At 39.9% G+C, this 27,205-nt stretch overlaps 3 protein-coding genes across 12 annotated transcripts; 1 reads left to right on the forward strand and 2 right to left on the reverse strand.

Moving 5' to 3' along the window:
- Positions 1-752: 752 nt before the first annotated feature.
- LOC126374705 (protein KRI1 homolog) lies at positions 753-8,988 on the reverse strand. The gene is made up of 11 exons (XM_050021424.1): positions 8,813-8,988; positions 8,474-8,677; positions 7,475-7,623; positions 7,068-7,216; positions 5,947-6,088; positions 4,930-5,139; positions 4,479-4,614; positions 3,634-3,716; positions 2,709-2,993; positions 2,174-2,343; positions 753-1,878 (listed from the first exon to the last, which is right to left on the reverse strand). Exons 1-11 carry the CDS (start codon positions 8,928-8,930, stop codon positions 945-947), a joined length of 2,580 nt encoding a protein of 859 aa, XP_049877381.1. The 5' UTR covers positions 8,931-8,988; the 3' UTR covers positions 753-944.
- Positions 8,987-27,147, forward strand: LOC126374709 (cleavage and polyadenylation specificity factor 73). Of its 2 annotated transcripts, XM_050021432.1 has the most exons (16): positions 8,987-9,647; positions 9,874-9,937; positions 10,255-10,352; positions 10,571-10,699; positions 10,937-11,114; positions 11,612-11,701; positions 12,123-12,273; positions 12,688-12,863; positions 19,464-19,593; positions 20,219-20,394; positions 21,216-21,356; positions 21,941-22,049; positions 23,348-23,532; positions 24,508-24,633; positions 25,113-25,235; positions 25,963-27,147. In XM_050021432.1, the coding sequence occupies exons 1-16, from the start codon at positions 9,574-9,576 to the stop codon at positions 26,071-26,073; spliced, it is 2,061 nt and encodes a 686-aa protein (XP_049877389.1). In that variant the 5' UTR covers positions 8,987-9,573; the 3' UTR covers positions 26,074-27,147. The 2 variants fall into 2 exon arrangements, with proteins under 2 accessions (XP_049877389.1, XP_049877390.1); XM_050021433.1 differs by lacking the exons at positions 24,508-24,633; positions 25,113-25,235; positions 25,963-27,147 and adding an exon at positions 24,375-24,483.
- Positions 13,030-18,669, reverse strand: LOC126374717 (delta(24)-sterol reductase-like). Of its 9 annotated transcripts, none has more exons than XM_050021443.1 (4): positions 18,645-18,669; positions 15,427-15,614; positions 14,677-14,944; positions 13,030-14,238 (listed from the first exon to the last, which is right to left on the reverse strand). In XM_050021443.1, exons 1-4 carry the CDS (start codon positions 18,652-18,654, stop codon positions 13,100-13,102), a joined length of 1,605 nt encoding a protein of 534 aa, XP_049877400.1. In that variant the 5' UTR covers positions 18,655-18,669; the 3' UTR covers positions 13,030-13,099. The 9 variants fall into 9 exon arrangements, with proteins under 9 accessions (XP_049877400.1, XP_049877406.1, XP_049877403.1 ...); XM_050021449.1 differs by lacking the exon at positions 18,645-18,669 and adding an exon at positions 18,122-18,214; XM_050021446.1 differs by lacking the exon at positions 18,645-18,669 and adding an exon at positions 17,902-18,113.
- Positions 27,148-27,205: the final 58 nt, after the last annotated feature.

Here is a 27,205-nt window from a genome sequence, read left to right on the forward strand (position 1 = left end):
TATTTCATAATAATAAACTACCATTTATTCTTAAAAAAAGTAAAATTCTCTATCCTGCTAAAGGCAAACGCTGCAATACATACTACATGTTTTAATTTTATTTACTGAAAGTAAAAAATATTACCATCTTTTGTAGGAGCAAATTTCACTATGGCAACCTAAAAGCAAGCATAAACAATAGTTATACTTTGTTTTTAATAATTTCAGGTTCTGATACAAAGCAAATTTGTTTTGTCCATCGTGAAAATGAATTTTCTTTTATAATAAAAATTATAGGTCTTTACCTGTACTGGCCGTTTCAATTAATTTTATTTTAAAACGTGGAATTCTTTTTTTAACAGTTTATTTCCCACGTGCTCTTATGGAGAATATGTCCCCATATTACCCACACATATTATATGATATGGGAACGTATTTTCCACACTCTAGTCTGTAGGCCCAAGGTCTGGTGAGTAGGTACTCACTACTTCTACTATTACTTTACTCTCTCTACTACTTTTTCCAGAATTTGGAGAGATACCGAGAGGCAGTACAAATTCCCATGAAGAATTTATTGCCTCCCGTCGACTTGATTTCTTTTAGAAGGCCTTCAATAAACTGGCACTGCACAATAAACTGTTGCATTGCATGTGTAATTACTGCGAGTAATACAAATAAAAAACACGTAAAAAAAATTGTTTAAATTTGTTCATACAAAATCGCAATTTCATAGGTAATATATAATAATAATATATAAATATCAAGCGGGTTTACAAATTACAAGTCCGGCCAAGTTTACTTCGTAGATAGTATTTGGTTCTTTTGAAGAGTTGTAGACTTGCCTACTTCGATGTGCACGTTATAGTTTATGTTGAATCATATTTAGGAAATAATTTAGAAATTTTTAATAAAAAACAATTCATTTACAACTTTTCCTTAACAAAGTTTTATTAAAAATAAAATATTTAGAACTTCTTGTACTTCAAGAAACTTCTATATTTCTTAGGATTTAACCCGTACGCTTTTAGCCGTTCATCTGAAAGCTTGTTGAGAGGATTATCCGACGCGTTGTCTTTGCCTTGTTTATTTTTGAACATATCTTTTTGCTTGAAGGTCTTTTTATTATTTTTAAAGTCTTTCTTGCCCTTGTTGTCGAATTTCTTCTGCTTCTTACTTGGTTCTTGGTCATGTTGATCTAATTTGCGTTTTAGATCTGATTTCGGTAAATCTTCTTCTGTGATCGAATCCTTTCTCTTACTTCCTTCATGGCCCACGTGACTAGGTTCAGCGTTTCTAACATTTTCTATGACAAAACCATCGGATTTGTGTTTCTTTTTCTTATTTTTCTTTTTACTGACATCTGTAGATGTACCATTTACACGAAAAACATTATCTTGCGACTGTATCGTTTCTATGTCAACTTCTTTACTTTGAATGTTGCTATTTTCTTCATTTTCAATTATTTTTTTATGCTTTTTCTTATGTTTCTTTTCACTAATTTCTACATTAGGCTCGACTGTACCGTCTTGATTGCTCTCACTCCCTTTCTGCTTATTCTTTTTCCCTTCTGGTTTATTATATTCACTATTTTCGTTAGTTTCTAAATTTTCTTCATGAGTTTTATGCTTTTCCTTGTGTTTCTTAGGACTAGCTTCTACATTATCTTCTAGAAGAATGCTACTCTCGCTTCTTTCTTTATGCTTCTTCTTTTTCTTTATTTTAGCTTCTGTACTGTTATTTACCTCAGCTGCGCTACTTTCATCATTATTTTCTGTAGCATTTGATTTACTTTGCTGTTCATCATTTGTAATTTGATCTTCTTTCTTTTTATCTTTGTTCTTCTTTTTCTTCTTCTTCTTTTTGGTTGCTTCTTCTAGTGGCACTACTATTTCCGGTTCTCTGTAAACGTAACAACATATCTTGTTTAAATTTTTTTGATTTTTAGTTAAAGGAATACAGTTTAGATGTACGAAAGAGCCAGGTAATGCTTGCATTTTTTTTTAAATAATATAGGCTCGCGCTGATGGCAAGATCACGCTTACCTAGCGAATGCCTATTCCCTATTCACATATTCTTATAAATATTGCGGGTAGACATTGGTTATCACCAGTGGTCGGATATTCGGGATTATTTATCTAAAATATGGACATCATTGTATTGAGAAAATCCCGCGAAACCAATGAAAAAAACTCACTCGGGCAAGTTCTTGAAGAGGCTCGGCAGCACCTTCTTCTTGAGCCGCTCGTCCGCCGCCTTCGCCCGGTATGTGTGCACGTCGCTCTTCTCCACGTCGGCGGGGCGATGCTTCACTATCTTCTTGAGCGGCACCCACTGCGTCAGCTCCTTGTCGTCCGCCAGCAGGATCTACGAGACAACATATTATAACTGACTCCTTGATACGGGTCCAAACCGCTGTCACTAGAGAGTTGAAAAAGCTACCTTGTATAATTGCTTCATACATACATAAACTCACGCCTATTTCCCACCGGGGTAAGCGGAAACTATGAAATTCCATCAATTAATATAATTGCTTTCAAGTCGCCTTTTTAAGCGGTTAAGGTATACAAGTGGTCAATTCACTCAATCGAATTAGATGAAATTTGATATGGAGATAGTTTGAGACCTGGCGCGGAATATAAGATAGTTTTTATCCGGGAAATCACCCCCTAAGGGGATGAAAAATACATGCCGGGTCAAAGCCGCGGGCGGAAAGCTGGTACCACACTCACCTCTTCAATAGTCAACCCGTAATCGTTAGGAACGCACTCCCGATACTTGAACCGCGTCGGCAGGTCACCGCCTATGACGTCTTCACAGTCCATCTTGTAGTACTCCTCCATATACTCATCGTACGTCTTATCAGCGACAGTTGGAACAAACTTGGGCTTGTCCGAGGTGAGGATCTCTGCTAACTTAGACTTCTTCTTGCGGTTGCGACGTTTCTTGCCTAATGTGCTCTGTATTTCTTCTAGCAGGGTCGCTCTCGCTTGCTTCGGGTCGTAGTCTGCGTCCATCTGGGGAAAAAATGGTTTATCTTCAATGTTGGATTATAAAAACGTACATACATACATAAACAGCCTATATACGTCCCACTGCTGGGCACAGGCCTCCCCTCAATCAACCGGAGGGGGTACGGAGCATACTCCACCACGCTGCCCCACTGCGGGTTGGTGGAGATAAAAAAAAAGAAAACTTAAAAAAATCAAATTATTCATCATCATCAATCAGCCCATTAAGCACCCTTTGTCCATCGACCATCCTCCCGTCTAGCCAAGTGTCCGGTTCGTAATTCGCCTACCCACGTCAATAACTTTCGTCTTGCGACGAAATAATGGTGATGTCCTCCCAGACAGGGGCGGCCCTAGCAAAATATTTAGTTGGTGCGAGGTCTCAGTGGCACCCCTCAGCCCCTTAAAAAAAAAAAACCTTGGATGAACAATCTAACCCGATGAAGTTAGCTTGCGGCCAGGGTGAACCAGTCTTGGTTGATTTTTGCCAAATTTTGGCGCTCGTTGCGGTGGCACACGTCACACCGCCCTAAGGCCGCCTCTGCTCCCAGACATATCCGCCGAAGGCGACACCCCGACAATGGGTACGCGATCCACGCGGGAGATGCCTCACACGGAACCCAAAAAAAAAACATCAATGGCTCACATTAAAGTCTTCATCCTCGCAATGTGGCCCGTCGTCGCCCTCCGCATTCTTCGCCTCCTCCGGCTCATACTTGTCCCAATTTTCTGGAAAACACAGTAAAACATAATGTATCATCCCACTAAGCAATACGTAGCATCATCATCTCAGTTGATATCAAATGGAAAAATTCCGTCACAAAAGTATGGAACCGAAAATGATTTGCGACAGGAAATTCCACTTGATATCAACTCAGAATCATGGTCTTAATCATCCCTCAAAGTTGTTACGGTGTCACTGACACCCTGTATAAAGGCGAAAAGTCACTGACTGACTCATACATACATACATACATACATAAACAGCCTATATACGTCCCACTGCTGGGCACAGGCCTCCCGTCAATCAACCGGTGGGGGTATGGAGCATATTCCACCACGCTGCTCCAATGCGGGTTAGTGGAGGTGTTTTTACGGCTAATAGCCGGGACCAACGGCTTAACGTGCCCTCCGAAGCACGGAATCATCATACTTTTTCGGACAATCAGGTGATTCAAGCCTGAAAACTCCTTACCAAACAAAGGACAGTCTCATAAAGTGATTTCGACAATGTCCCCATCGGGAATCGAATCCGGACCTCCAGATCGTGAGCCTAACGCTCTAACCACTAGACCCACACTAGACCAACCACGGAGGCTGACTGACTCACTCACATACTACAAGTGCTAGGAGTCTAAAAGTTTGCAAGACGGAATTTTGCGAAATTCATCCCATGAAAAATGGGTTTTCATTAAGGTGTCTCTCAGATTTCCCTGTATATAGATTCTATGCTATGGGTGTTATCAACTATGGGCGGCGTGTGCTACTGACCGATCTCAAGCTCCTCGTCGAGGTCAGGGAAGACAGGTTTGTGCTCGTCGACATCTCCGTAGAACTCTTCATTAAACAACGCCTGCATGCGGCGGTCGTGCTCCGCGGGGTCGAAGTCACCCTCTATGTCCTCCTCCTGGTTAAAGAACGTAAGTTTTGGTGAGATATTACAACATTGACGGATTTTGTGTGCTTTGATGGGTTGTCTGTCTTTCATATTTCAGTCTCGCAGTTTGGAGTACCTACTCAAGACCTGCGGGCTTAGCACCGTAAGCGCGCGACTCTTTCTCGCCTCGACATACGTCACCCGTCACTCTCTCACAGTACTGCACAAAAAGAGACAGACGATTTCTGTCGCGGCGAGAATGTCTGTGCTTACGGTGCTAGGCCTGCTGAGGGGTTATAAAAGCCACATCGAAGCAATTCCTCATCACTAATTATTACCACATACCTTAAACGCCAGGTCCTCGTTCCCAGTAACTTCTTTTATCTTAGCGATCTTCTCCTGTATCTCCTTCAGCTTGAGCGCCTTCATCCGCTTGATCTCCTCCATCTTGCGTCTCTTCTCCTCCTCCTTGCGCGTGCGCAGCTCGGCTCGCTTGCGCGCGCGGCGCTCGTCCTTGGGCCGCGTGTAGCTCATGGTGCGCGGGTAGCGCTTTAGCTGATACAATGGAGGGTATTTTTGGCTAATTCATTCTTATTAATTTTTCATCATAACAAACAATGCTCGCCGATTTAAATACTCTAGCAACAACCACTGTATAATAACTAATTGCGTAACTGTATAGTATTGGTAATTCATTATTTTGTTTTCTCTATTCAATATTACTCTATAATGCAACTATTTTGTCTATGGTGTAAATAAATATTGCTATCTAATTTCCTGTATAATCCTTGTTTTAATCATGGCAAGGTTTATGTTGTCTCTGGTACACCAGTAGCAGAACTACCAGACCTTGAACTTGATTATACCAATATGTCCTGATATTAGTATACCACTTATGTCCTATGCTTTTATTTTCTTCTATCGTGTGGGTAGTCAGGTAGATTACCGACCCCATCAAAGCCGCCAAAGGCCCCTGATATGGTTCATGTAACGACTACATACTTACATCAGGAAGTTGTAACTGAGACCAAGGGCTTAAAACGCCGTCTGAAGCACGGATCAATACAATGTCTTAAGCAAACCAGGCCACGTTTACGGCATTGTTAGTGGCTTCGTAAAGGTCTTTAATAGTGCAGGTGTTAGGGCACTTAGGACAGCACAAAAGGTGAGCCATAGTTTGTGGTGATACTCCACATTCGCAATCAGGACCAATTATTGGTCAGCAAAAATTTAGTTTCGATCGCCATCGACTCGCAAAGAAGAAGAAGAAGCAAACCAGGGCTCAGAAAGTGATTTTTGACTATTTGCTGTGCTCCTTGCCTTTGCTGTAAGTTAATATGAATGAATGATAGTATAGCTTACATATTCGTCATCAGGCTCCTCGAAGCGGAAGTTATACGCGCGCTCGAACTTGCCCTGCTCCTCCACGCGGCGCTCGTCTTCCTCTAGGTCTTCATCATCACGCAGCTTGTCCGCGTCACCTACGTCGCCTTCCTCCAGGTATCTGATGAGGAATGATGGAGGACCTCTTAGTGATTTTGTGTAGTGATCATTAATTGTAATACTAATGACCCAACACCATCCCTTTCCATCACTCCACTTTAGATGACATAATATAGCATCACGCCTCTATCCCTGAAGGGTCAGGCAGAGGTGTATAGTACACCCACTGCCCTGCTATGTTTAAGTCTATTGCAATTAATTTACCGGTTCCAACTGAACATCAGCGCCATGGCATATAGTGAAAACATTAGCATTTTGAATAAATAGTTCTTTACTCTTTCTTTCTTTTCATTGGAATTTTACTTGGCTGTGTGTAAAAGATTCGCCAATCTGTCTCGGATTTATTTGTGATTGTTTTTGACAAAATAATATGTATGTAGAGAAGGAAAAAACAGGGTTAGATGATGTCACATACAAAACAATGCAGCTAAAATGGAAGTGGGCTGGACATACTATTAGAGCAGATAAATGTAGCAAAGTTGTTACACTATGGTACACTAAGAGGCCATAAGAGAAACAGGTAGGCATGAGTAGGCAATTTAAAAGGTGGGCCGACGAAATAATTCCTATGGCTGGAAACACCTTAGTGTTTCGGCCCACCTTTATTCTTTGTTCTTCACACCTTCATCTTTATTCAGATTAGCGCACAACAAAGAAGAATGGGGAAAAATCAGGGAGGCCTTTGCCTGAAGGCACACAGAATAAATAAATAAATGTAGACAAGGATAGGTGTCGTAAAAACCGACAGAGGGATTGTGTCCTCTAACATGATGGACTAATGTTATGGGCGATAGGCTGATCCCTTATCACTATAAGGTTTATCATATCCAGCTTATAACATCGTATCAACAGTGGCTGCAAGTTGTGTTTGATTACTTGTGGCTCAGACGACCCTATTAAGGATTACGGGCGTGAGTTTATGTATGTATGTGTAAGGATAGGTTTAACTTAAAAGCGGTGGAATTGGAACCAATGTGTACCTTTTGTTTAGTATGTAGTCCCTAAGGAAGGCCTCCCCCTCGTTCAGCTTGGGGTCCGACCACAGAGCCTTCAGGGGCGCCAGCTGTTGTTCCACATCCTCATCAATGTGCTCCACCTTACCCGTCAGGAAGTCCTTTATTTTTCCTTCCTGAAAGTTAAGAAATAAATGTGCATTGATTAAAGGTAGTCACCCACTGTCATACTAGTCAAATTCGTACAAAAATGTGTCTGAAGTGCAATCAGCCTTAATCTCAAAGGATTTTTTTATAGATTGTGTTTTAATGCTGCATACTTTATTTGCTTTATTTTAAAGTTACTTAATTTATAGTTATTACATAAGCTTTACATAATAAATTATATCTTATTCACTCACAATGACCCATTCTCTAATAAATACAATATTAACCTTATCAGTTTTCTTAGAATCAGCTGATTTCTTAGTAGGTGCCTCGGCAGCTATTTCGGCTTTCTTTTCCACCGTAAATATGTTGCCGTCATTGCTGTCCTCATCGTCACTGTCTTCAAATGTGAGGGTCTTGGCTGCAGGCTTCGCTTCTGGAGGAGAAATAATTATAATAATATAATTTTATGTTTGATCTGAGTTATAAGTAGGTAGATGAAGTAGGTCATATGAGTGCTAGTAATCTTAGTGTCACTTTGCCCTTTGGCAAAGGCCTCCCCAAGAGCACACCACAACTCCTAATCCAATGCCATTCTTCTCCATGCTGGCAAATTGACACAAAGGAAATAAAAAATAAAAATGAAGATGTCAGTAAACTAAAAATGTATTATTATAGTTTAATAATACAAATAATAAACAAAAAACACATACAAATACATTTTTAGTTTAAAATATTGTAATAATTAATAACATTTGTTTTTTATTACTTTTATTTTATTAATATTTATTTTTTTGTTATTTTTATAGTTCTAGTTGCAAGTGATTCTATGTAAATATTTTTTTTTGTGCAATAAAGATTATTATATTTTTTTTATGTAAAAAAACTGTCAGAAATAAAGGCTTACATTATAATAGGACTTAGTGACAAGCCACTTGCCCACTTGACAGTAGTTCTAGTAGTATCTGGCAGAAGAGGTAACAGACAGCTTATCAGAAAGTGCTGTAACAGACCCTTGGTCTTGTGTTTGATTCTTTTGTAGACAGTACCTTGATTTAGAATTAGACAAAGCTATTCTATTATGTAAAAAGTTACCACCACTAAATTTGTTTAGATTATTATCAAATAGTTTCCAGGATTTGTGCCCTAATGGCTAGTCCCACAATACATGGGACTTATACTTGGCTGGCGAAGAGTGAATGTATTATACAATTCTGACTACTCCTTTGGGGATGTAGGCGTGATGCTATTGATAAAAAGGCTTTATAAAACAACTGAATGAATACCTTCAACTTTCTTCTCTGTCTCATCAAAAAACTTGTAGTTGGGATCATAGATCTTGGGGTCCTTGGTCTTCAACAGCGCAAGGGTCTTGAGGAACTGAGTCTCCATCTCCTCGGAGACCTCCGGGGGCTCATCGCTCTCATCCTCGCTGTCGGATGACACCGAAGCGTCAGATGATAGAGGTTTTGACCCATACTTTTGTTCTACTGTAAAGTTAAAAGATTCATCAATGTTGATGATGTTGTTCTACATAAATTGTATGAAATATAATTGAAGTTTTGGCATAAAAATATTATATTGAGTTGCAAATGTGGAGTAAATAGAAAATAAATATAACTTACACTTGTATAATTCCTCTTTTTCCCGCCAATTATCATATTTCTTAGCGTACTCGTTTTCTGTTTTGAAGCTGACATCTTCTTCATCTAAATCATCATCGAATAATTTCTTTTTGGACATCTCACTGTAAATTATTCGTAAAAATAACCAACAAATCGTACGACGTGCGAGTGCGAGTAGCCAACACGGAGTTTTGACAATTACGATTCATTTCACTCTCTCGCAGAATTATGACACATCAGATTTCTGATATTAATTTATTATTTGATTTGATCATTAATTCACAACATAAAAGAAATAGTAATATTAGTTGTAGAGTGATGACGAATAACTAATGATTAAAATATAAAAAAAATACTTATAAAATAGAAGTTGCAAAAAACCTTTTGCGTGTAAACGAACTTGTATACCTAGGGTGGACAGTAAATAAAAATATGTTTCACGCTGAGGTAAAATTTATTCAATGAAATAATTATTTTCAAGCAACTGAACAGAAAATGAATTGCTTAGATAAAGCAACCGAATACATTTTAACTTTTCAGTGCATTTAGATTTGCTTAAATATAAGTACAAATTGAGTTTAATGTTGAAAACGGGTGTTCAGTTTGTTATTATGGCAACATTATAATAACCTCAAATTCTGCTTTTGTCATCTTTGGCCGGTGGATGTTTTGTTTTGCAAATCAATATTTTATTGAAATAATTATTAAACCTATTGCGTTCGAATGTCGTTGAATATATTCAGATAAATAAAATCTAAATCATGACCACTAATCCAAGAAAAGGCACCGATCCGGTGCTTATGGAGGAAAGTGACCAACTTACGATAAGGCCTTTGTGAGTATATTTTTGTTAGTGTTTTAAAACTATAAATCTATTGAAGTAACTAACTTTCATAGCTAAATGTTCCTATTCATCTAATGAGAATCTATATTTGCCGTATAATAACCATAAATCCAAACATTTGCGTGGTAATTTATCATGAATAATAATATGATGTCTAATGTACCATTTGTTTTTATACCACATTTTGTGCGTAGTATCTCAATGTATTTTTTTACAGAGGCGCTGGTCAAGAAGTAGGCAGATCATGCATCATGTTGGAGTTCAAAGGGAAAAAGATTATGGTAAAAATCGTTTTTTGCTTAATTACATACTTTTTCACAAATTGACACACAATGCTACAATATTGTGTAACAACATTTAAGTTAAGATAAGATGCTTTATTTATGATAAAAAAAAGTGATCGATTCAATTAAAAAAACATGCTCAAAACACTTTCTCAGATACAATGTTTACACCTGTCTCTATATGTGTAATGTGAACCGCTGGTGGATCGGGATTGGGATCCCAAAGTGTGATACTATTATGAAAAGTCCATCACCATATTTTTTTCAATTTAGTATTAATAGCAATTTTTCCAATGTAATTGTTTTTATTACAGCTGGACTGTGGCATCCACCCTGGTCTATCAGGAATGGATGCCCTGCCTTTTGTGGACTTAATAGAGGCTGATGAAGTGGATCTGCTGCTCATATCACAGTGAGTATCTGAAAAATCATCTTTTGTTTAAGTTGGCCCTTTCAAGGACTCTCATCATGGGTCAATGACCTTTTATTTGTAATAAGATTGGACATCAGCAACATAAATAACACAAGTTAATTAAAAAAAAAACAATCTAAAAATATCTGTTCAATGACATTGATTATGGTTACAAATGTGATTATAAATTGCAAATGACAATGATCTTTTTTTTACAGTTTCCATTTAGACCACAGTGGTGCTCTGCCATGGTTCTTGACGAAGACCTCATTCAAGGGCCGTGTGTTCATGACTCATGCAACCAAGGCTATCTATCGGTGGCTTGTCTCAGACTACATTAAAGTTAGGTGAGTTTTACTATAGGATTGGGTTTTTATTTTCCGTAAAGAATATTTCTTTTTTAATACCTATCGGTTTCAATTAAACCACAGACAGTGTATGTGTCTCCTTTTACCTTATTACTAACATAAGAACAAATATTTTCGTCTTCACTCTACCTGAGATGACATACATAAAAAAAAGAAACATTTGATTAGGTTTGTCTTTATTTTTTACATGATGATCATTCTTGTAAACAATTCCAGCAACATATCAACAGAACAGATGTTGTACACTGAGTCTGACCTGGAGAACTCAATGGACCGCATCGAGACCATCAACTTCCACGAGGAGAAGGACGTCCGTGGTGTCCGGTTCTGGGCATACAACGCCGGACACGTGCTGGGAGCTGCCATGTTCATGATTGAGATAGCTGGAGTTAAAGTAAATACATACACAGATAGACACAGGAGGACAGACAGACACAGGATGCCAGACTGACTCAGGGTGACAAACTGACACAGGGTGATACTGACACAGGGTGACAGACTGACACAGGGTGACAGACTGACACAGGGTGACAGACTGACACAGGGTGACAGACTGACACAGGGTGACAGACTGACACAGGGTGACAGACTGACACAGGGTGACAGACTGACACAGGGTGACAGACTGACACAGGGTGACAGACTGACACAGGGTGACAGACTGACACAGGGTGACAGACTGACACAAGATGACAGACTAACGTACAGACATGGGATTATAAACGTGCATTTTTTTTTATTTTAGCTTTTACCCATTATAATAGATATAGTCCATCATCATATTGATTGTACGTATATATACTAATTTCTCAGCTCTCCACTTGCTAAAGGAACATTTATTTACGCGTTGTAGATGTACAAGATAATTATAAAATGTCAAAACAATTTCAGATCCTGTATACTGGTGATTTCTCAAGACAAGAGGACCGGCATTTGATGGCGGCGGAAATACCGACAGTGCATCCCGATGTCCTGATTACGGTAAGAAAATTATTCAGCAATAAACTTTTCAGTATATACTTCGAGACTTTAAAATACTGACTTGCCATGTTATAGATGTAAATGTAATTTGTGTATCTTTGAACACAAAATCATGATTCGTTTACCAAATAAATCTACTTATTGTAAAAGCCGGAATATAAATGTTTTGCATATATTGCCCTCTTCCTGTCTAATCATTATCTCTAAAACTTAAAAAATAAGTAACCGTTTAAGTTGATTGAAACATAATTTAATTTTTTAAAGTCTCATGGCATTATCGAAGACTGTCACTTGACTGCCAAGCCCTGCATGTCTGCTTGTTTGCTTGACTGTCGGTGAGGTGTGCGTACTCCCCAATTGGGATATAGCCGTGAGTTTATGTTGTGTGGTCACTTGACTGCTCAACATTATATGCCACCAGGAGTCAACATACGGCACACACATCCACGAGAAACGCGAAGAGCGCGAGAGTCGGTTCACTGGTCTGGTCAGCGATATTGTGACGAGGGGGGGCCGATGCCTCATACCCGTGTTCGCTTTGGGGCGAGCACAGGAGTTGCTGCTTATATTGGGTGAGTATTTTGGCTTGACTCTCTATCCATTGTCATAGAATACAGAATACAGCGTATAGAAAGGTAACTCTTCCCCGCACCAAATCGTATCAGGCACGAAGCTAGATTTACCTCACCCCCTCTGGATCTTACTTTTTTTATGGAGTGATTTGATGAGATTTTTGTATGGAGTGTCCGATTTGTTCCACTGTATAGGAGCGAAGTAATTCATCTAAAAAGCAACATTGCAATCACATCTACCTACTGTACCTGTGTGTGATGTGTGAAAATGATTTGAATTTTTGCAATTTGTCATTTACGCACATGAATGTAAAGAAATGTCAACAAATATTGAATGAAATTGTGGCCTTTTCGACCAATAGCGATACGACGTCTATCTGTGTACTTATGTTCTAACGTTTCCTTTGTCCCCAGACGAATACTGGTCCCTGCACCCTGAGCTGCAGGACATCCCGATCTACTACGCGTCCTCGCTGGCCAAGAAGTGCATGGCGGTGTACCAGACGTACATCAACGCTATGAACGACCGCATCCGCCGCCAGATCGCCGTCAACAACCCCTTCGTCTTCCGGCACATATCCAATCTAAAGGTCAGTTTTCTATAGGAATAAAATATGTATATCTGTCGAAGGGAATAGACGTGCGGATGGACACTGGCGAGATTAGTCGGTTCCTACCCTACCACTTTTTACGAGTGATATCAATGACCGAACGCATCAACCCTGATCTCAACAAATTATGAAAAAATAAAGAGAATAATCATTACATGTTTAATTTAACAAATAGTACAAAATAATGAATAAATGCAAATTTAAGTAACGTAAATCTACGATTTCTCCTCGCCGACAGCAAACACATCAATTTCAGGCTTCACTTTATCATACAAATGCGGGAAGGCGCCTTCAGCCTTATACTTCTTGCGGACCACCTCATACAGCGACAGATCGAACATAACCTCAAACTCTTCTCTCGTCATGAATATATCAGCGTAGAGGAAGGAATATCCTCCAACGTCTCTTGTAAATTCCTCCATCTTTCTCATGGCTACCACGGGGTTATACGGCTTCTTCTCTTTCACTTTACCAGGTACTCCATATACTCCCAAATCGTTGTACATCGCGTAGTTGGTACCAGGAACTAAGTACTTCGAATCCGGTCGCCTCAGTTGACCTGATGACGGCCCATGGTCTACGATCTTGCATGGGTATACTAGTAACGGGAATTTTTCGAATAATTCGCTAGCAATATCAATCTGTCTTTCCAATTCCTTGATAGGCAAAACGATATCTTGAAACACTTGTTTAGTAAAAGTGTACTCTCGAACTCCAGGGGTGGTTGTGAACTTCAAAAACGCAGGTTTTGGAGGCAACAGCCAACCGAAAAGGTATCTGAATATCGGCTTGTTCCCGAATGAGAGCATATCTTCGACCACCCAAAATATAGCTCGATTGTGTCGTAATAAATAATCCCTCAACGGGATCAGCTCTGTGGTTTCGCCTTCAACCAGGAAAGACTCGACGTGTTTGTAGAACCAAGGTTTGTACCACTTGGAGCACTCATTGACGGGTATGTAAGGGTCGTAATCTGCGTAATCTCCTGTCATTATAACTGCTTCATCTTTGCTGAATATCGTCCCTTCGATATAATCCGGGAAGACTTCAGGTTGTTTCTCGTATGTGCCGGAGAGTTCCCTTAACCTATCGCAGTAGTTCTTCTGCCCTGTCACAGGGGTGTATGTGAGTTTGATGTAGGGTTTTACTTTGACGATTTTCAGAGTAAGTGCTACTAAGAATCCTAGACTTCCGTGGCACCAGGGCAGGGCTTTGTACAAGTCAGCGTGTTCGTTGTCTTTGGTAGCGGTTACTAAAGATCCGTCTCCGAGGACCACCTCGTAGCTGGTGATGGTTTCATGGTACAGGCCGGCCTTGTGGGAGTGTGTTGACATCCCCGTGCCGAACGCTAGACCTGGAGAAACAAAAGATATGAATATATTTCTGAGAGTAAGAGAGAAAGAGTACAAAAGGACGACTACATTCCTAAAATTGGCCTGGTCAAAGGTACATACGTCGCAAGATGAACTAAGTACCCACACATCACCCAAATTTATGTTAGTACAACGCGAGAGTTGGCAACTGTAGTAATATAAAACAAAAAATAAAGAAAGGCACAACCAGGCTTATTGATCAGGTAGCTATTTCTTCCAGATAATTTATTTTGTTGACCTTTGAGTACAGGAAAATTAAAACAATATTGTAATTATAGTACTTCGATATAACAATAAGAACTACTTTTATATGCACATTTTTGTAATAATATTTGCATTGTGTCGCTCACCCATTGCAGCACAGTGACTATTGTACCATAGTGAAGATAAACAGCTAATTCAGAGGCTCATAAACTTACCTCCTAAAGTAGCGTCCACCAGCTCAATGGTGACAGCTAGCGAATAACCCTTGGGTATCAAATATTCAGTGATCTCCCCTATAGTGACCATGGGTTCCACTCTGACGGTCATATTCGTCTCATCCAGCTCGAGTATGTCGTGCAGTGGGATCGGGACCTGGTGGTGGAGGTGTTTCTGGAAGAAGGTCGTGGAGAGAGACAGCCAGTTGGGGCGGGATGTGCACAGCAGGCGGCGTTGGTTTGGTGGTAGCTTGTTCCAATGCTGCACCTGGAATGGGATTCGTTTGATTTGTCACGTCATGTTGGTAATTCCATACCACACTATCTTTCAAAATTACAAGTTTATGTACTGGGGGTTTGTGATCAAAAAAGCTTATAGTTATTACAATCCTGATTCAATCTGGTTGCTGGGCTGATTCAATCTAAACAATGCTCAATTGAATTATCATAACTGTGCGTCATAGCGTGACTGACATCTTAGTGTCGATCGAATACCTGTTCAACTTTTGAGTTTGATCTTTGGATCACAGATAATTTAATTTTATATGAATGGTTTCCAGGACTTATGCCTGGTTAATGGCAACAAGTTCGCCTCCTATTGCATGGGTCTTAAACATAACTCACGAGGTGTGAGTGTATGTACTATGCACTTCTAAACCTAATGATATGCTTTTGTTGTCTGTTGGCGAATCGGCGCGCTACAATCACTCCTTGTCAGACTATAGGCTGATGAGTAGATACAGAACTTACCTTCGCTTGCACCTCTCTGACCGCTACATCATGCTGCCCGGGTCCCTGTCGGTGTCGCAGCCAGCTCTTCAACCGCAGCAGCAGTGTGAATAGGAAGCTGGCTGGCAGGCAAAACAACAGCACCACCAGCTCGCGGTTGTTCTCCAGCCATCTGATCAGCTGGGCCCTCAGCCAGTCGGGCAGCATTGCTGGGAAATAGATATAGGATACTTATAACCCGTAACAGCTTTTAATGGATGCAAAATTTCGTATTCTTCATTGCAAGTTTATGTCGTCATTCAGATCACGGGCCTAAACCAGTGACTTTTGAAATTGTTTTCGCATTCTTGTTTGGATCCCAGATGATTATTATCACGTTCTCAGCGGTGAAGGAAAACATCTTGAGAACCCACATTTCCGAGAAATGCGTTTCGCCTATGTGACAAACCGGACCTGTCGAAGCTTCAGGTTAGGTAAACGGACCCAGTCAGAAACGGGATAACGCTACGGAGATGATGAAGTTTATGACGCCACTCGAACTCATTTTATACTCAAATCGTAACGCGTATAAGTTCACGACTATTTCCCAACCAGCCATCGCATGATTAACTACAAGTATCTGTATAAATCATAACAACAAATTGAGGACTACATTTTGATCTGTGACTAGAAATTTCTAATGAAAACTTATGTACTTGTATTAAGAGAGTTGTAATAGTCTTATTATAACCATGATTAATATGAGCGTACTTAATGGACAACAACAGTGGCTGCAAGTTGTCTTTGATTACTTGTGGCTCTGCCCACCCCACTAGGGATTACGGGCGTGAGTTTATGTATGTATGTATGTATGTACTTAATGGAAAATGAAAGATGGGAATTTAAAAACATTGTTTAGAAAATCTATTCATTATTTACAATGTCTTACGTACCGTTGTATAAAAGAACGTTTCGCAGTAAATCATAAACCAAACCACAAATACCTTGAAATATTGAAACCGTCAACTTATTTACAATAACAAGCGAGACCCGGCGAAAGATAACCTCAAAACGACTTTAACAATCAAGGTACGTTATAAACTGCATACATCCGTGACCAACACAAAATATATAATCATATTACATAGGTACTAATGTTATAAATGTTAAAGTTATTCTGTCTGTGTGCGTCTGTTACTTTTCACATGTAAACCGCTCGACCGATTTGGATGAAAATTGGCTCAACAGTAGATCGACACTTTGAATACTTGTCAGGGGCCGACTTATAGTACCAATTTAACACGATAACTCAAGCCCACCCGAACTAAGTAGCGGGAATCAACTCCATAATTATACTCACTGGCAATATTCGTTATAATTAAATCTTTTACGATGTGACATAAAGTGCCATAAGTCCTGACAGTGATTATGATTACTGATTACAATATCCAATGAGTTATCATCGATGACTGAATACGAGATAACGTTACGGAACAAAGTACTAAAATAAACGCAGGGCCGAATTAAGTCAGCGAGGAACGCGTGTGCCCCTCTCGGATAAATTCAAGAGCCTAATTGTACCCTTTTACCATGACCATTGTAAGGTCCAATAGTGAAATTCGGTTGTGTACAAAAATGATCCTTTTTTACAAAACTTTTCAGGGCATCTGGGGCTAAGAGGTCCAAATGCCGTATTGACCACAGACCGCCTAAAAACTTTATTTAAAAAGCAAAGTTGTTAAGCCCGGTGGTCGGGTGATATTGTGAGGTATACATTGTCCCCATATCCCCATTTAAACGCGGTAATAACCCGTTATTGTGTGCTTTAATTATTGTGAGGTATGCCGAAAAGCAATGGATGAGACTTGCACAGGACCGGAAAGGTTGGCGTGAAAGAGAGGAGGCCTATACCCAGTAGTGGATGGACACAGGCTGAGTAAAGATAGAAAGTTATTGAAAGAGACTAAATAAGGATTTTCATTTTTTTCTAGTAACATTAGCCAGTAGAATAGGAGGCTAAAAGTTTTCTTTGGGCGGACACTTAGGTCTCTAGCGACGGCCCTGTCTCAATCACTTTTTAAAAGATTATTTTTATAAAATGTTATAAACAAATACTTGAACATCTAGACTATCTTTTAGCTGATTAGGTAATTATGGTAATCTTATTTATTGTTTTTTGATACCACTATCAGTCACTGTGGTTCTGTGTTACACCAGCTTGCTTCTTAATCGGGGAGTGTCGGTTCGAACCCCGGAACCGGACTTGTACCAATGAGTTATTAATTTATCTTAAGTGCAGTTTTCACTAACACGGTTGGCTCGACCATTATAGACCACCGATCACTAACACTTATACAACTTACAATTCCATAATGGATTAGGCAGATAAACTGATCAGAACTTCAGGAGACAACTTGAAGCCACTTTAGATACGATATGAAGTCATAGGATGGATATGATGAACCGTATGGTGCCAATTGATCAGTTACCTGGAGGAAATTGCATAAAAATACTTACTCTGGTAAACAATTTATGCGTCAAGCTTATTTTTTAGTTTTAGGTTAAAACAACGGGTGAAATTACAGTTTACACAATATCCGTAACCGAACTCCGAATGAATATGAAATGGTATTGTCTTCATAAAAACTGTGTGCGTGTGTTGTTTTTTTCTATTATTCCTATTTCTATGCTAAAGTCTAATCAATTTGACTGGTTCATTTGTTATAACTTGACTCACACACAACGACTCACGCCACAAGAAATGTCTCTATAAAATATTATCATATCACATATTTTCTTCCTACACACTTCGAGCTACAGACTATTGCTTGCCTCACGACCTTGACAAACTTGAGTGAAATGAATGAACTCAACAAACCTAAATTTAGTGTAGCCAACGTTATCGCCGTTGTAAGAGACAGATGTAGTTCTTATTGGTCGGTTTTAAGAGTCATGTTGACCGAATCTGTGAGCCGGTTAATTGTGTTTTATTGATGTAGGCAAATGCAAGGTATTTAAGAATGATAATAGTGATTGGTGGAATAATTGTATTATTTACACGTGAAGTGAAATCAGTATTAGTTTATGGAACGTAAATAATGAAAAAGAATGCGTTACTTGTTACGTTATTGTTATGTATAACAAGTGGTTATAAAATATTCAAAACATAGATTTACTACTACTGTATTTGATTGAACATCAGCGCTCAAAAAGTGTGACGCAAAGTTACTGTTAAAATAACGACGTTGACAGTACTTTACCTCGGTGCATCCTCAGTACGCGATTAGGCGCCGAACTGGCAACACGGGGAAGTGCGTGGTAAAAACATGCAAAAATAGAAGCTCAAAGCGAAAAAAGAAGGATGGAACGTCATAATTCTAATAAGTACTGACATTGTGCATGTTATCATAGTATAAACATTTTAATTTTCGCAGTAAAAGCAATCAACATTATTATTTTAGTTTAAAATTCACTAAAACAAGTACTCCCAGTCAATCCCAGTCGCAGTATAACCCGACCGCGTTACGAAGCACCACGCGCTAATATACGTAATAAGACGATGGACACTTTTTTAATTTGACACGATTTTATTGAATGTATAGCTAAACAAGCGCCAAGTTTTCGCCGCATTTTTGTATCAAGCGCTGTATCTACGGTAGTGGTAAATCAATGATTCTATAGCATAACATAGCATCACGCCTGTATTCCCAAAAGAGTAGGTAGAGGTGTCTCCCTCCGGATATGCGCGGATTATAGGCAGTGGTTTGTGGTTCCAGTAAAGCACTAGTCGGTAGAAGGGGTTAAAATGGCCACATCGAAGTAATTCATCTAAGAACGCAATAGTGCTATTTGACATTTGTCTGCATTGCGCACTTACTTTTATATGCGTAAATGTCAAATTGCAATGTTGCTTTCTCAGATGAATTGCTTCGATGTGGCTTTTTTAACCCCCCAGAAGTCAGTTTTCTGACGTTGGACGTTCGTTAGCATTAGTGATGTGTCTATCGGTTCTATCTAACAATACGTAGTATTATTCCATATACCTGGAGGGTACTGTCATGAATCTGTATTGGTTGCAGGGCATAGACCACTTCGAGGACATAGGTCCGTGCGTGATCATGGCGTCACCCGGTATGATGCAGTCGGGCCTCTCCCGCGAGCTGTTCGAGTCCTGGTGCACCGACCCTAAGAACGGTGTCATTATCGCTGGTAAGTACTGGTTGAAGGGCTGGGCTGGGCTGGTTTCCCAGGTTTAACATCTATTGCTATCTGTAATGCAATCGAGATTCACAAAAAATAACGATTTCTGTGAATTTGATAAAATTATACATAACATACATGAACAGCCCATATACACACTGCAGGGCACAGGCCTCCTCTTTATCAACTGGAGCGGATATGGAGCATACTCCACTTTGGGTTGGTGGAGGTGTTAAAACACCTCGGCTAATAGCCGGGACCAACGGCTCAACGTGACCTCCGAAGCACGGAATCATCTTAATTTTTCGACAATCAGGTTATTCAAGCCTGCAATGTCAATGCCAAACAAAGGACATTCTCCCAAAGTCTCTCTTTTCATATTATCATTCTCTTAACTAATATTTGGTACAGTACCACATCAAAGCAATTCATCTAAAAAAGCAATATAGCTATTTGACATTTGTTTGCATTGCGTATTTGCTTTTTTCGATGAATTGCTTCGATGTGGCCTTTTTAACCCCCCAGATCCTAAACACTTTCTCTTGAACTATATTTCCTCAAGTTTAGACCCCCATCAATTTCTTGCGGGATGACTTGCGCCCAGCATTAAAATTCAGTATAACTCCCCACCCAGGGTACTGCGTGGAAGGCACGCTGGCCAAGACGATCCTGTCGGAGCCGGAAGAGATCACCTCCATGTCCGGTCAGAAGCTGCCGCTCAAGATGTCCGTGGACTACATCTCCTTCTCCGCGCACACAGACTACCAGCAGACCTCCGAGTTCATCAACATCTTGAAGCCGCCGCATGTTGTGAGTGTTCGATACATAAACTCAAGCCCGTTACATATCGTTAGCCCTAATGGTCACAGCTATGAGTAATTAGAAGGGAACCTGCAGCCACTCTTGAAACTTACGACTTCGCGTCTTAAAAGTGATATGATGAGTTTTCTTCGGCTCTTGCTGTGTTTGGACTGTAAGTGTAGTAGATAGTGAGAGGTCGAGGGTTCTCCTTCCAATTGCAAAACACCAGTTTGTTCCTTGTCACTATTTAATTATGTTTTTATAATCGTTAAAATACATTTTCGCGGGAGTCGTCGGCCATTCAATTCCGTATGATATTGCCTTGCAAAAAATATTATTATTTTATAATTGTGTTGCCAGCAACAAGTCTTACCCTCGTCAAGCAGATACTTCCAGACACAAATTGGCTAGTTGACAGTTTTCGGATAAGTATCTTAAATATAACTGACGGTTATTTTGTACCTTTTAACATATTTTATTTTCTCGAAAAAGCTTTATACAATAGAAAAAAACATATGTTTCTTCAATTATTTTAAATTTCTCGCGTAAATATTATTATTATGTTGACTTCTCAAGTTTAGTTTATAATATGCATGACAATTTTAAATTCGTATGCCAATTCTTGGCTGAATCTGCTGAGACCGATGACAACACTGTAATATCTTGTAACACGCAACATTCACGAATAAATATATTTGTATTTGTAACGGTTGGTCATGTGACGGAAAATTCCACTTAATATCAACTCATAATCATGGTCTGAATCATCCCTTTCAGTATTCGTTACGATGTCACTAACACCCTGTACAACTTAATTTTTCTGGTGGCAGGTGCTGGTCCACGGCGAGCAGAACGAGATGTCCCGGCTGAAGGCGGCGCTGCAGCGCGAGCACCGCGGCCGCCTCGCCATCCACACGCCGCGGAACACGCAGCAGCTGGCGCTCACCTTCCGCGGGGACAAGACCGCCAAGGTGTGTATTGAAACAAGGAACCGTTTATTGCGATCTAGGGAGAGATCCCTTGAAGAAAGGAACATATTCTATGCTCATCAAAGAAAGATAGAAAGAAAGAAAGAAACATTTATTACTTCCGGACACCATAGACACAGACAGACAAGTACATTACATTCAACACAGGACAGAAACCACAAGGAAATCTATACACAGAAAAAAAAACCAATTAAATCTTAAAAATAATAATAATAATAAAGGTAAGTAACCGCGTTATTTTAAACATAAACACACCTATTTCCTACCAGGGTAAGCAGAGTATGGAATTCCATTTGCTTCGATCCTGACACACTTCTCTCGCTTCCTCCATATTCATCAAACGTTTCATACACGCACGCCGGTTCGAGTAGATCGTACTGAACCTTTTCTAAGGACAGGCGCCAACACAGCTCTTGTCAGTAACAACACGACGCGTGCGAGTAACAACAGAGTTCTTGTCAAGGCGCTTACGTGGTTTTCACTATAAGGCTTCAGTATAGTATATTCTTTACATCTCTGTCTACCTCTTCGGTTGTACAATCGTGATGTTATGTGGTTGTTTGCAGGTGATGGGTTCACTAGCCATGGAGCCCCCGGAGCCGGGGCGGCATCTGCAGGGCATCCTCGTCAAGAGGAACTTCAACTACCACATTCTGGCGCCGGCAGACCTCAACAGTAAGAATCCTTTATCAGTCAGAATGGCCTATACAAATAACAATCACAGAATAGTATTAATAAGGTAGACTCACCTTCTTCCTTCCTTCCTTCTTTTTTTCTTTTTTTCGGCAGTGATGTGCCGTTCCCGGGAATTTTCCCAAAGTGGGAATGTTCCCGTTGTAAAAACTGTGTAATAGTAAGAACCCTGGCTGCTTTTCTTTTCGCAATTCTTCCTTCTTGTACGGTCACGAGTACTAATACGTATACACCTTGAAACCATGTCACATTAACTTTTTTGACAAATTAAACCGTAAGTCTTATTAAACCGACAGAGGGATTGTGTCCTCTAACATGATGGGCTAATGTTATGGGCGATAGGCTGATCCCTTATCACCATAAGGTTCAACATATCCAGCTTACGACATCTTATCAACAGTGGCTGCAAGTTGTCTTTGATTACTTGTGGCTCTGCCCACCCCATTAGGGATTACGGGCGTGAGTTTACGTATGTGTAAGTCTTATTAAATGTCAAATACGATAGTGCGACAGGGTTCTAAAGTAGGTACATGTTGCTCATGACTGTACTCTGATCCTATCTACCTAAAGGTTAGGTATAACTCCCGGCAAACTTCTTGAGCATCGAGTGTCGTAGTGGGGGAAAGTTCGCGCACGTACACTTCCGTGCAAAAAAAAAAACGAACTTTTGATTATTTCCTTAACTTCATTAAAAAAAACAATTATTATATTATTTAATTATGCAAATAAAACTAAACTTATATTATTATAGTTTATTAAAACTTATATTGTTATATTTAATAAAAAAATAATCGTCAGGTAAGTATAATATTCCTTCCATGAGGTTGAAACCAGCAATACCAGAGCTAGTGCTAGGTTTTGGATCTGTAGACCTCGTGCTAGTAACTAATTCTTAAACTTAAACAAATGAGCAATAACAAAAAAAACTAACAAAAGACCAATAACAAAAACGTGACAGTTTCACTGCACGCAAGTGTATTCGGGAGTCAAAGGGACGAAGACAAGAGTGCGCGGGGGAAGTATCGACTGATGTACCAATAGCCGGTCGATGCGGTATTCACCCGCCCCCGCGCCCCGTACCGCACCACCAAAGAGATCTAAAATTCGGTTGTGCGCAGTCAAGGTCGATACTCAAGAAGTTTGCCGGGACCTATAATACAGCTCTTTTTACAGAGGTTTTGCACCTTTTTACTGCCATCACTGGTCACGCATGATATGAACGCTGAAAAAACATAACTAAGCTGGGGATAAACTTATAAATATATTATTTATTTTTCCAGAATACACAGAGTTAAGTCAATCGGAGGTCACACAACGCCAGTCCATCCACTACGCGGGCTCGCCTGCCTTACTGCGCCACGTGGTGATGCAACTAGCAGGCAACGTGGAGTTCCTCAGCGAGACACGCTGGAGGATCTACTCGTGCGTCGACCTCACACTAGAAAACAACATCATCACACTCGAGGTACCATACATATTACAAACACCACTCATACCAGTAACAACACAGCTCTTATCAGTAACAACACGACTCGTGCGAGTAACAACAGAGTTCTTGTCAGTGACATCACAACCACGCGTGCCAGTAACAACAAAACTCATGTCAGTAACAACACAACTCTTGTTAGTAACAACGCAACTCATGCCAGTAAGAAAGAAAGAAAATATTTATTTCCCCACACAAAGACATTGTACATGACAATTCACTAGTTTAAACTGACAGATTTTGTGAAAGGGCTGATGCCTAAACTAAGTTAAAAACTTGTAATATAGGTCATCAGGCCTATATTAAACAACAACACAACTCTTGTCAGTAACAACACTACTCATGCTTGTAACAACACATGTCAGTAACTACTCAACGAGACAAAAAAGACTTACGCTCGTAATTCCTTTCGGTTATTACCACAAGTTATAAGAAGATAACTTGGTCTTTTGATATTGCAGTCCTAAGGTAGATACGATGAACCATATAATGCTGTTTCTTTTGAGGACTATCAAAAAGCACCCGCGGCATTGATTCTGTGCCGGTCTTAGGACTTTGTATCAAGAGGGGCTGTATTTTTGAGGGTCAAAAATACTCCACTGTACTGCAGCCCGGGAGGCGGGGCTTCAAAACCATTCCGCCAATAATAATAACCATTAATAGGCTACTATGGCCTTTATTACTGTAAAGTAAATGAATTACATAAACGTGTTTATGGAATTTTAGTATACGGTAATTAGTATTTAATAGTATTACAAATAGTATTTTGCTGCTGAGATTGTTTTCTTTTTGTTATTATTGGCGTCAATAATCAACTGCAGGGAGTATAAAGAGACTGCTTCCATGGTTATTGCCGTTCACCGGGCTGGCCCATCAGAGATAACGGGCGTTGGTGGCATTTGAGAGCGGTCCCCCCACCCGCGTGGCGCGTGCTAACCCGTGGCGCTGTTGCAGTGGCAGGCGCAGCCGGTGTCGGACATGTACGCGGACGCGCTGGTGGCGGGCGTGCTGGCCGCGTCGGCGCTGCCCGCGCCGCGACACCTGCCGCTGGCGCCCAAGCTGGACCGCATGCACTTCAAGGTAACCACTTTATATTTCACTTACGCCCCAACCCGCACTGCAGCTGCGTGCTGGAGTATGTTCCTTCCATCTCCGGTTGATTGTAGGCAGGCCTGTACATGCTTGTACTGGATTTGCATCAACAAATTAAAGAAGTCAAAGAATTTGCCCTTGATAGACAAGAATGCCCTAAGGTTGTCTGGCAGAAATTGCTGTTTAGCAATAAGGCCGCCTATTGTGCTTATGTTTTATTCGTATGTTTATGTCCTTTGTATATGTTGTTGTGCAATAAGGTATTATTGATTGATTGAAGAATGGACAATGCTGAACTGCCAAAAGCACGGCTAAATCAATGATGATGATGTATATTTGAAGCTTATCGTTTTACCGCTTGACTCTGATTGTGAAGTCGCGAGGTATTTCGATTTTTGTGTGAAGTCTAGAAACCAGTCTGAGATCAAAATTCAACCTTAGTTTACCAATAATGAATGGTGTTTCAGGAGTGTGTAATAGAGATGCTGCAAGAAATGTTCGGGGAGGATTCCGTGCCCAAGATGTTCAAGGGGGACAAGCTGTACGTGACTGTGGGTGACAAGCGAGCCGACATCGACCTGCTCAGCATGGTGAGGATTGACTTGATAGATAATTGATATCCAGGTTTCCAGGATTTGGGCCTGGTTAACAGCAAGGCCTCAAGGGATGATATGCGATAGGCTAGTTTCCAACTAGTCAAATCAGTTACTTTTTACTAAACGTCAAAACACGAAATGACTATGGAATTTGTATGAAAAAGCACACTGTGACGTCAGAGAAAAACGTGATAAAATGTCGGACTTTTATTACGATTTTCTTGATGAAAATTCATAAATAATTTAAATAGAAAAAGGAAAATGTTTTTCGTTAGTTTTATTATTATTATTACATTTATTTCAGATTGTACTCCATATTATTGTTAGTAAGAAAAAAGGCGCTTATAAACTATGTTAGTAAAGTAACACTAGGTAATATCTATTTTTCGTAGGCACCAGAATCAGGCATGAATTAGGTTATTTATATCTGTCTTTATTTAGTAATCAGAATTTCATAATTTATCTTGAACCTAGTACACGACCCAATTGTACGCATTATTTGCTTAGCTTCAGCCCAATACTTCGGTCGCGTGGATTTCGACTGTCATGGCAAGAAATCCATTCCTGAATAACCTTATAGTTTCGATCTAGTCGACAATTTTCATTGGAATTACTCCAGCGATTTAGGCGTGGTCTTACTTTCGTATTTATAATATTACGATAGATAAGCTGATGTACTGTATCGTTATTCTAAATTACATTTCCGTTTCGCATTTCCCAGGAGGTATCCTGCCCAGAGGACGAAGGCTTCGAGCGCACCGTCCACACCGCCATCAGCAAGCTGTACGCGGCGCTGGCGCCCGTCAAGCCGCCGCCGCCGCCCAGCTCCTGACCTGCAGACCTGCTGACCAGCTCCTGACCTACTCGGCACGAGCGGGGCTCCACAATGCGCTACATTTAAAGTTTCACCTCTTAATTAAAATTTACATCAAAAACATTTTTAAAACGAAATTGGTGCTAATTCCTGTAAATACCATCTAATTTTATTTTAAGTTATATCTGTCCTTTTCTTATCCGCCGAAAAGGAAAGGGACGGGTAATCGACAAGCATAAAATTTATGGAACACACGTCAATTTTAAGCACAAATCTAAACCAACCGTCTAAAAATTTTACGTCAGTCAATAACCCGACACATTAATTTACTCATTCTTCCTAAAATTAAGAGCTGTGAATCATCCGTCCCTTTCCTTTTCGACGGATACGAAAATGACGGATATAACCTAAAATAAAATTAGGTGGTGTCTGCAGGAATCGGGGCCATTGTTTAGTTAAATTGTCCGATAAGGGATTCTAAACCACTCCTTAGGCCGGGTTTCCACTGACGCGGAGATGTGCGGATTTGACCAATCACAGCGTTCGAGAGCGAAAAACGAAGACGCTCAGTCACTCTCTCCCTCACGGTGATTGGTCGATTCCTGCACATCTCCGCACAGTCCCGCGTCAATGGAGACGCAGCCTTAAGTTGTGGTCACCTTTAAACTTTAATACTGAGGACTTAGGTTTGAGTTTAAGTTATTTTCTAAGTAAAGATCTTAAACCTTTTAATTCAGGTACGGGTAAACGACTGTAACGCATTGATGTATAATAAAGTTACTATAGTAACACTTAAAACACTCCATATTCATCGTTATACATTTCCATCCAAGTTCATGTCTCCTGGAGAGATTATAAAAAGACAATATAAATTGTCATGTTTGAAGACGTCAAACGAAATTGTTGTAACAATCATACAACTATTATTTTGTAAGTCATGAGTGTATAATGCGGATGGATTTCGTTCTAGTTTTATGTACTAACTCTAAAATGCGACTGCAAGTCAGCTTTTAAAAATAATAATTGTGAGACTGTATTATTATTGTGTAGTACACGTATTATGTAAGAATAAAATAAACTAATTATATCGTTTTCGAAGAGTTTTGAATTTATTATTTGGGTCAATCATCATCACCAGCCCATTAACGTC

Source organism: Pectinophora gossypiella, chromosome 17 (assembly GCF_024362695.1).
Source record: "Pectinophora gossypiella chromosome 17, ilPecGoss1.1, whole genome shotgun sequence".
NCBI classification, from domain to species: Eukaryota; Metazoa; Arthropoda; class Insecta; order Lepidoptera; family Gelechiidae; genus Pectinophora; species Pectinophora gossypiella.

Coding starts and splice junctions, on each gene's coding strand:
- LOC126374709 (XM_050021432.1), top strand. CDS start 9,574: ATGACCACTAATCCAAGAAAAGGCACCGATCCGGTGCTTATGGAGGAA. Junction 10,353..10,570: donor GATCTGCTGCTCATATCACA/GTGAGTATCTGA, acceptor TTTTTTTTACAG/TTTCCATTTAGACCACAGTG. Junction 21,357..21,940: donor GCGGGGACAAGACCGCCAAG/GTGTGTATTGAA, acceptor GGTTGTTTGCAG/GTGATGGGTTCACTAGCCAT.
- LOC126374705 (XM_050021424.1), bottom strand. CDS start 8,930: ATGTCCAAAAAGAAATTATTCGATGATGATTTAGATGAAGAAGATGTC. Junction 8,678..8,812: donor AAAAGAGGAATTATACAAGT/GTAAGTTATATT, acceptor TTAACTTTACAG/TAGAACAAAAGTATGGGTCA. Junction 2,994..3,633: donor GCGAGGATGAAGACTTTAAT/GTGAGCCATTGA, acceptor TTTTTTCCCCAG/ATGGACGCAGACTACGACCC.
- LOC126374717 (XM_050021443.1), bottom strand. Junction 14,945..15,426: donor TCAGAGAGGTGCAAGCGAAG/GTAAGTTCTGTA, acceptor ATCCCATTCCAG/GTGCAGCATTGGAACAAGCT. Junction 14,239..14,676: donor GGTGGACGCTACTTTAGGAG/GTAAGTTTATGA, acceptor TTGTTTCTCCAG/GTCTAGCGTTCGGCACGGGG.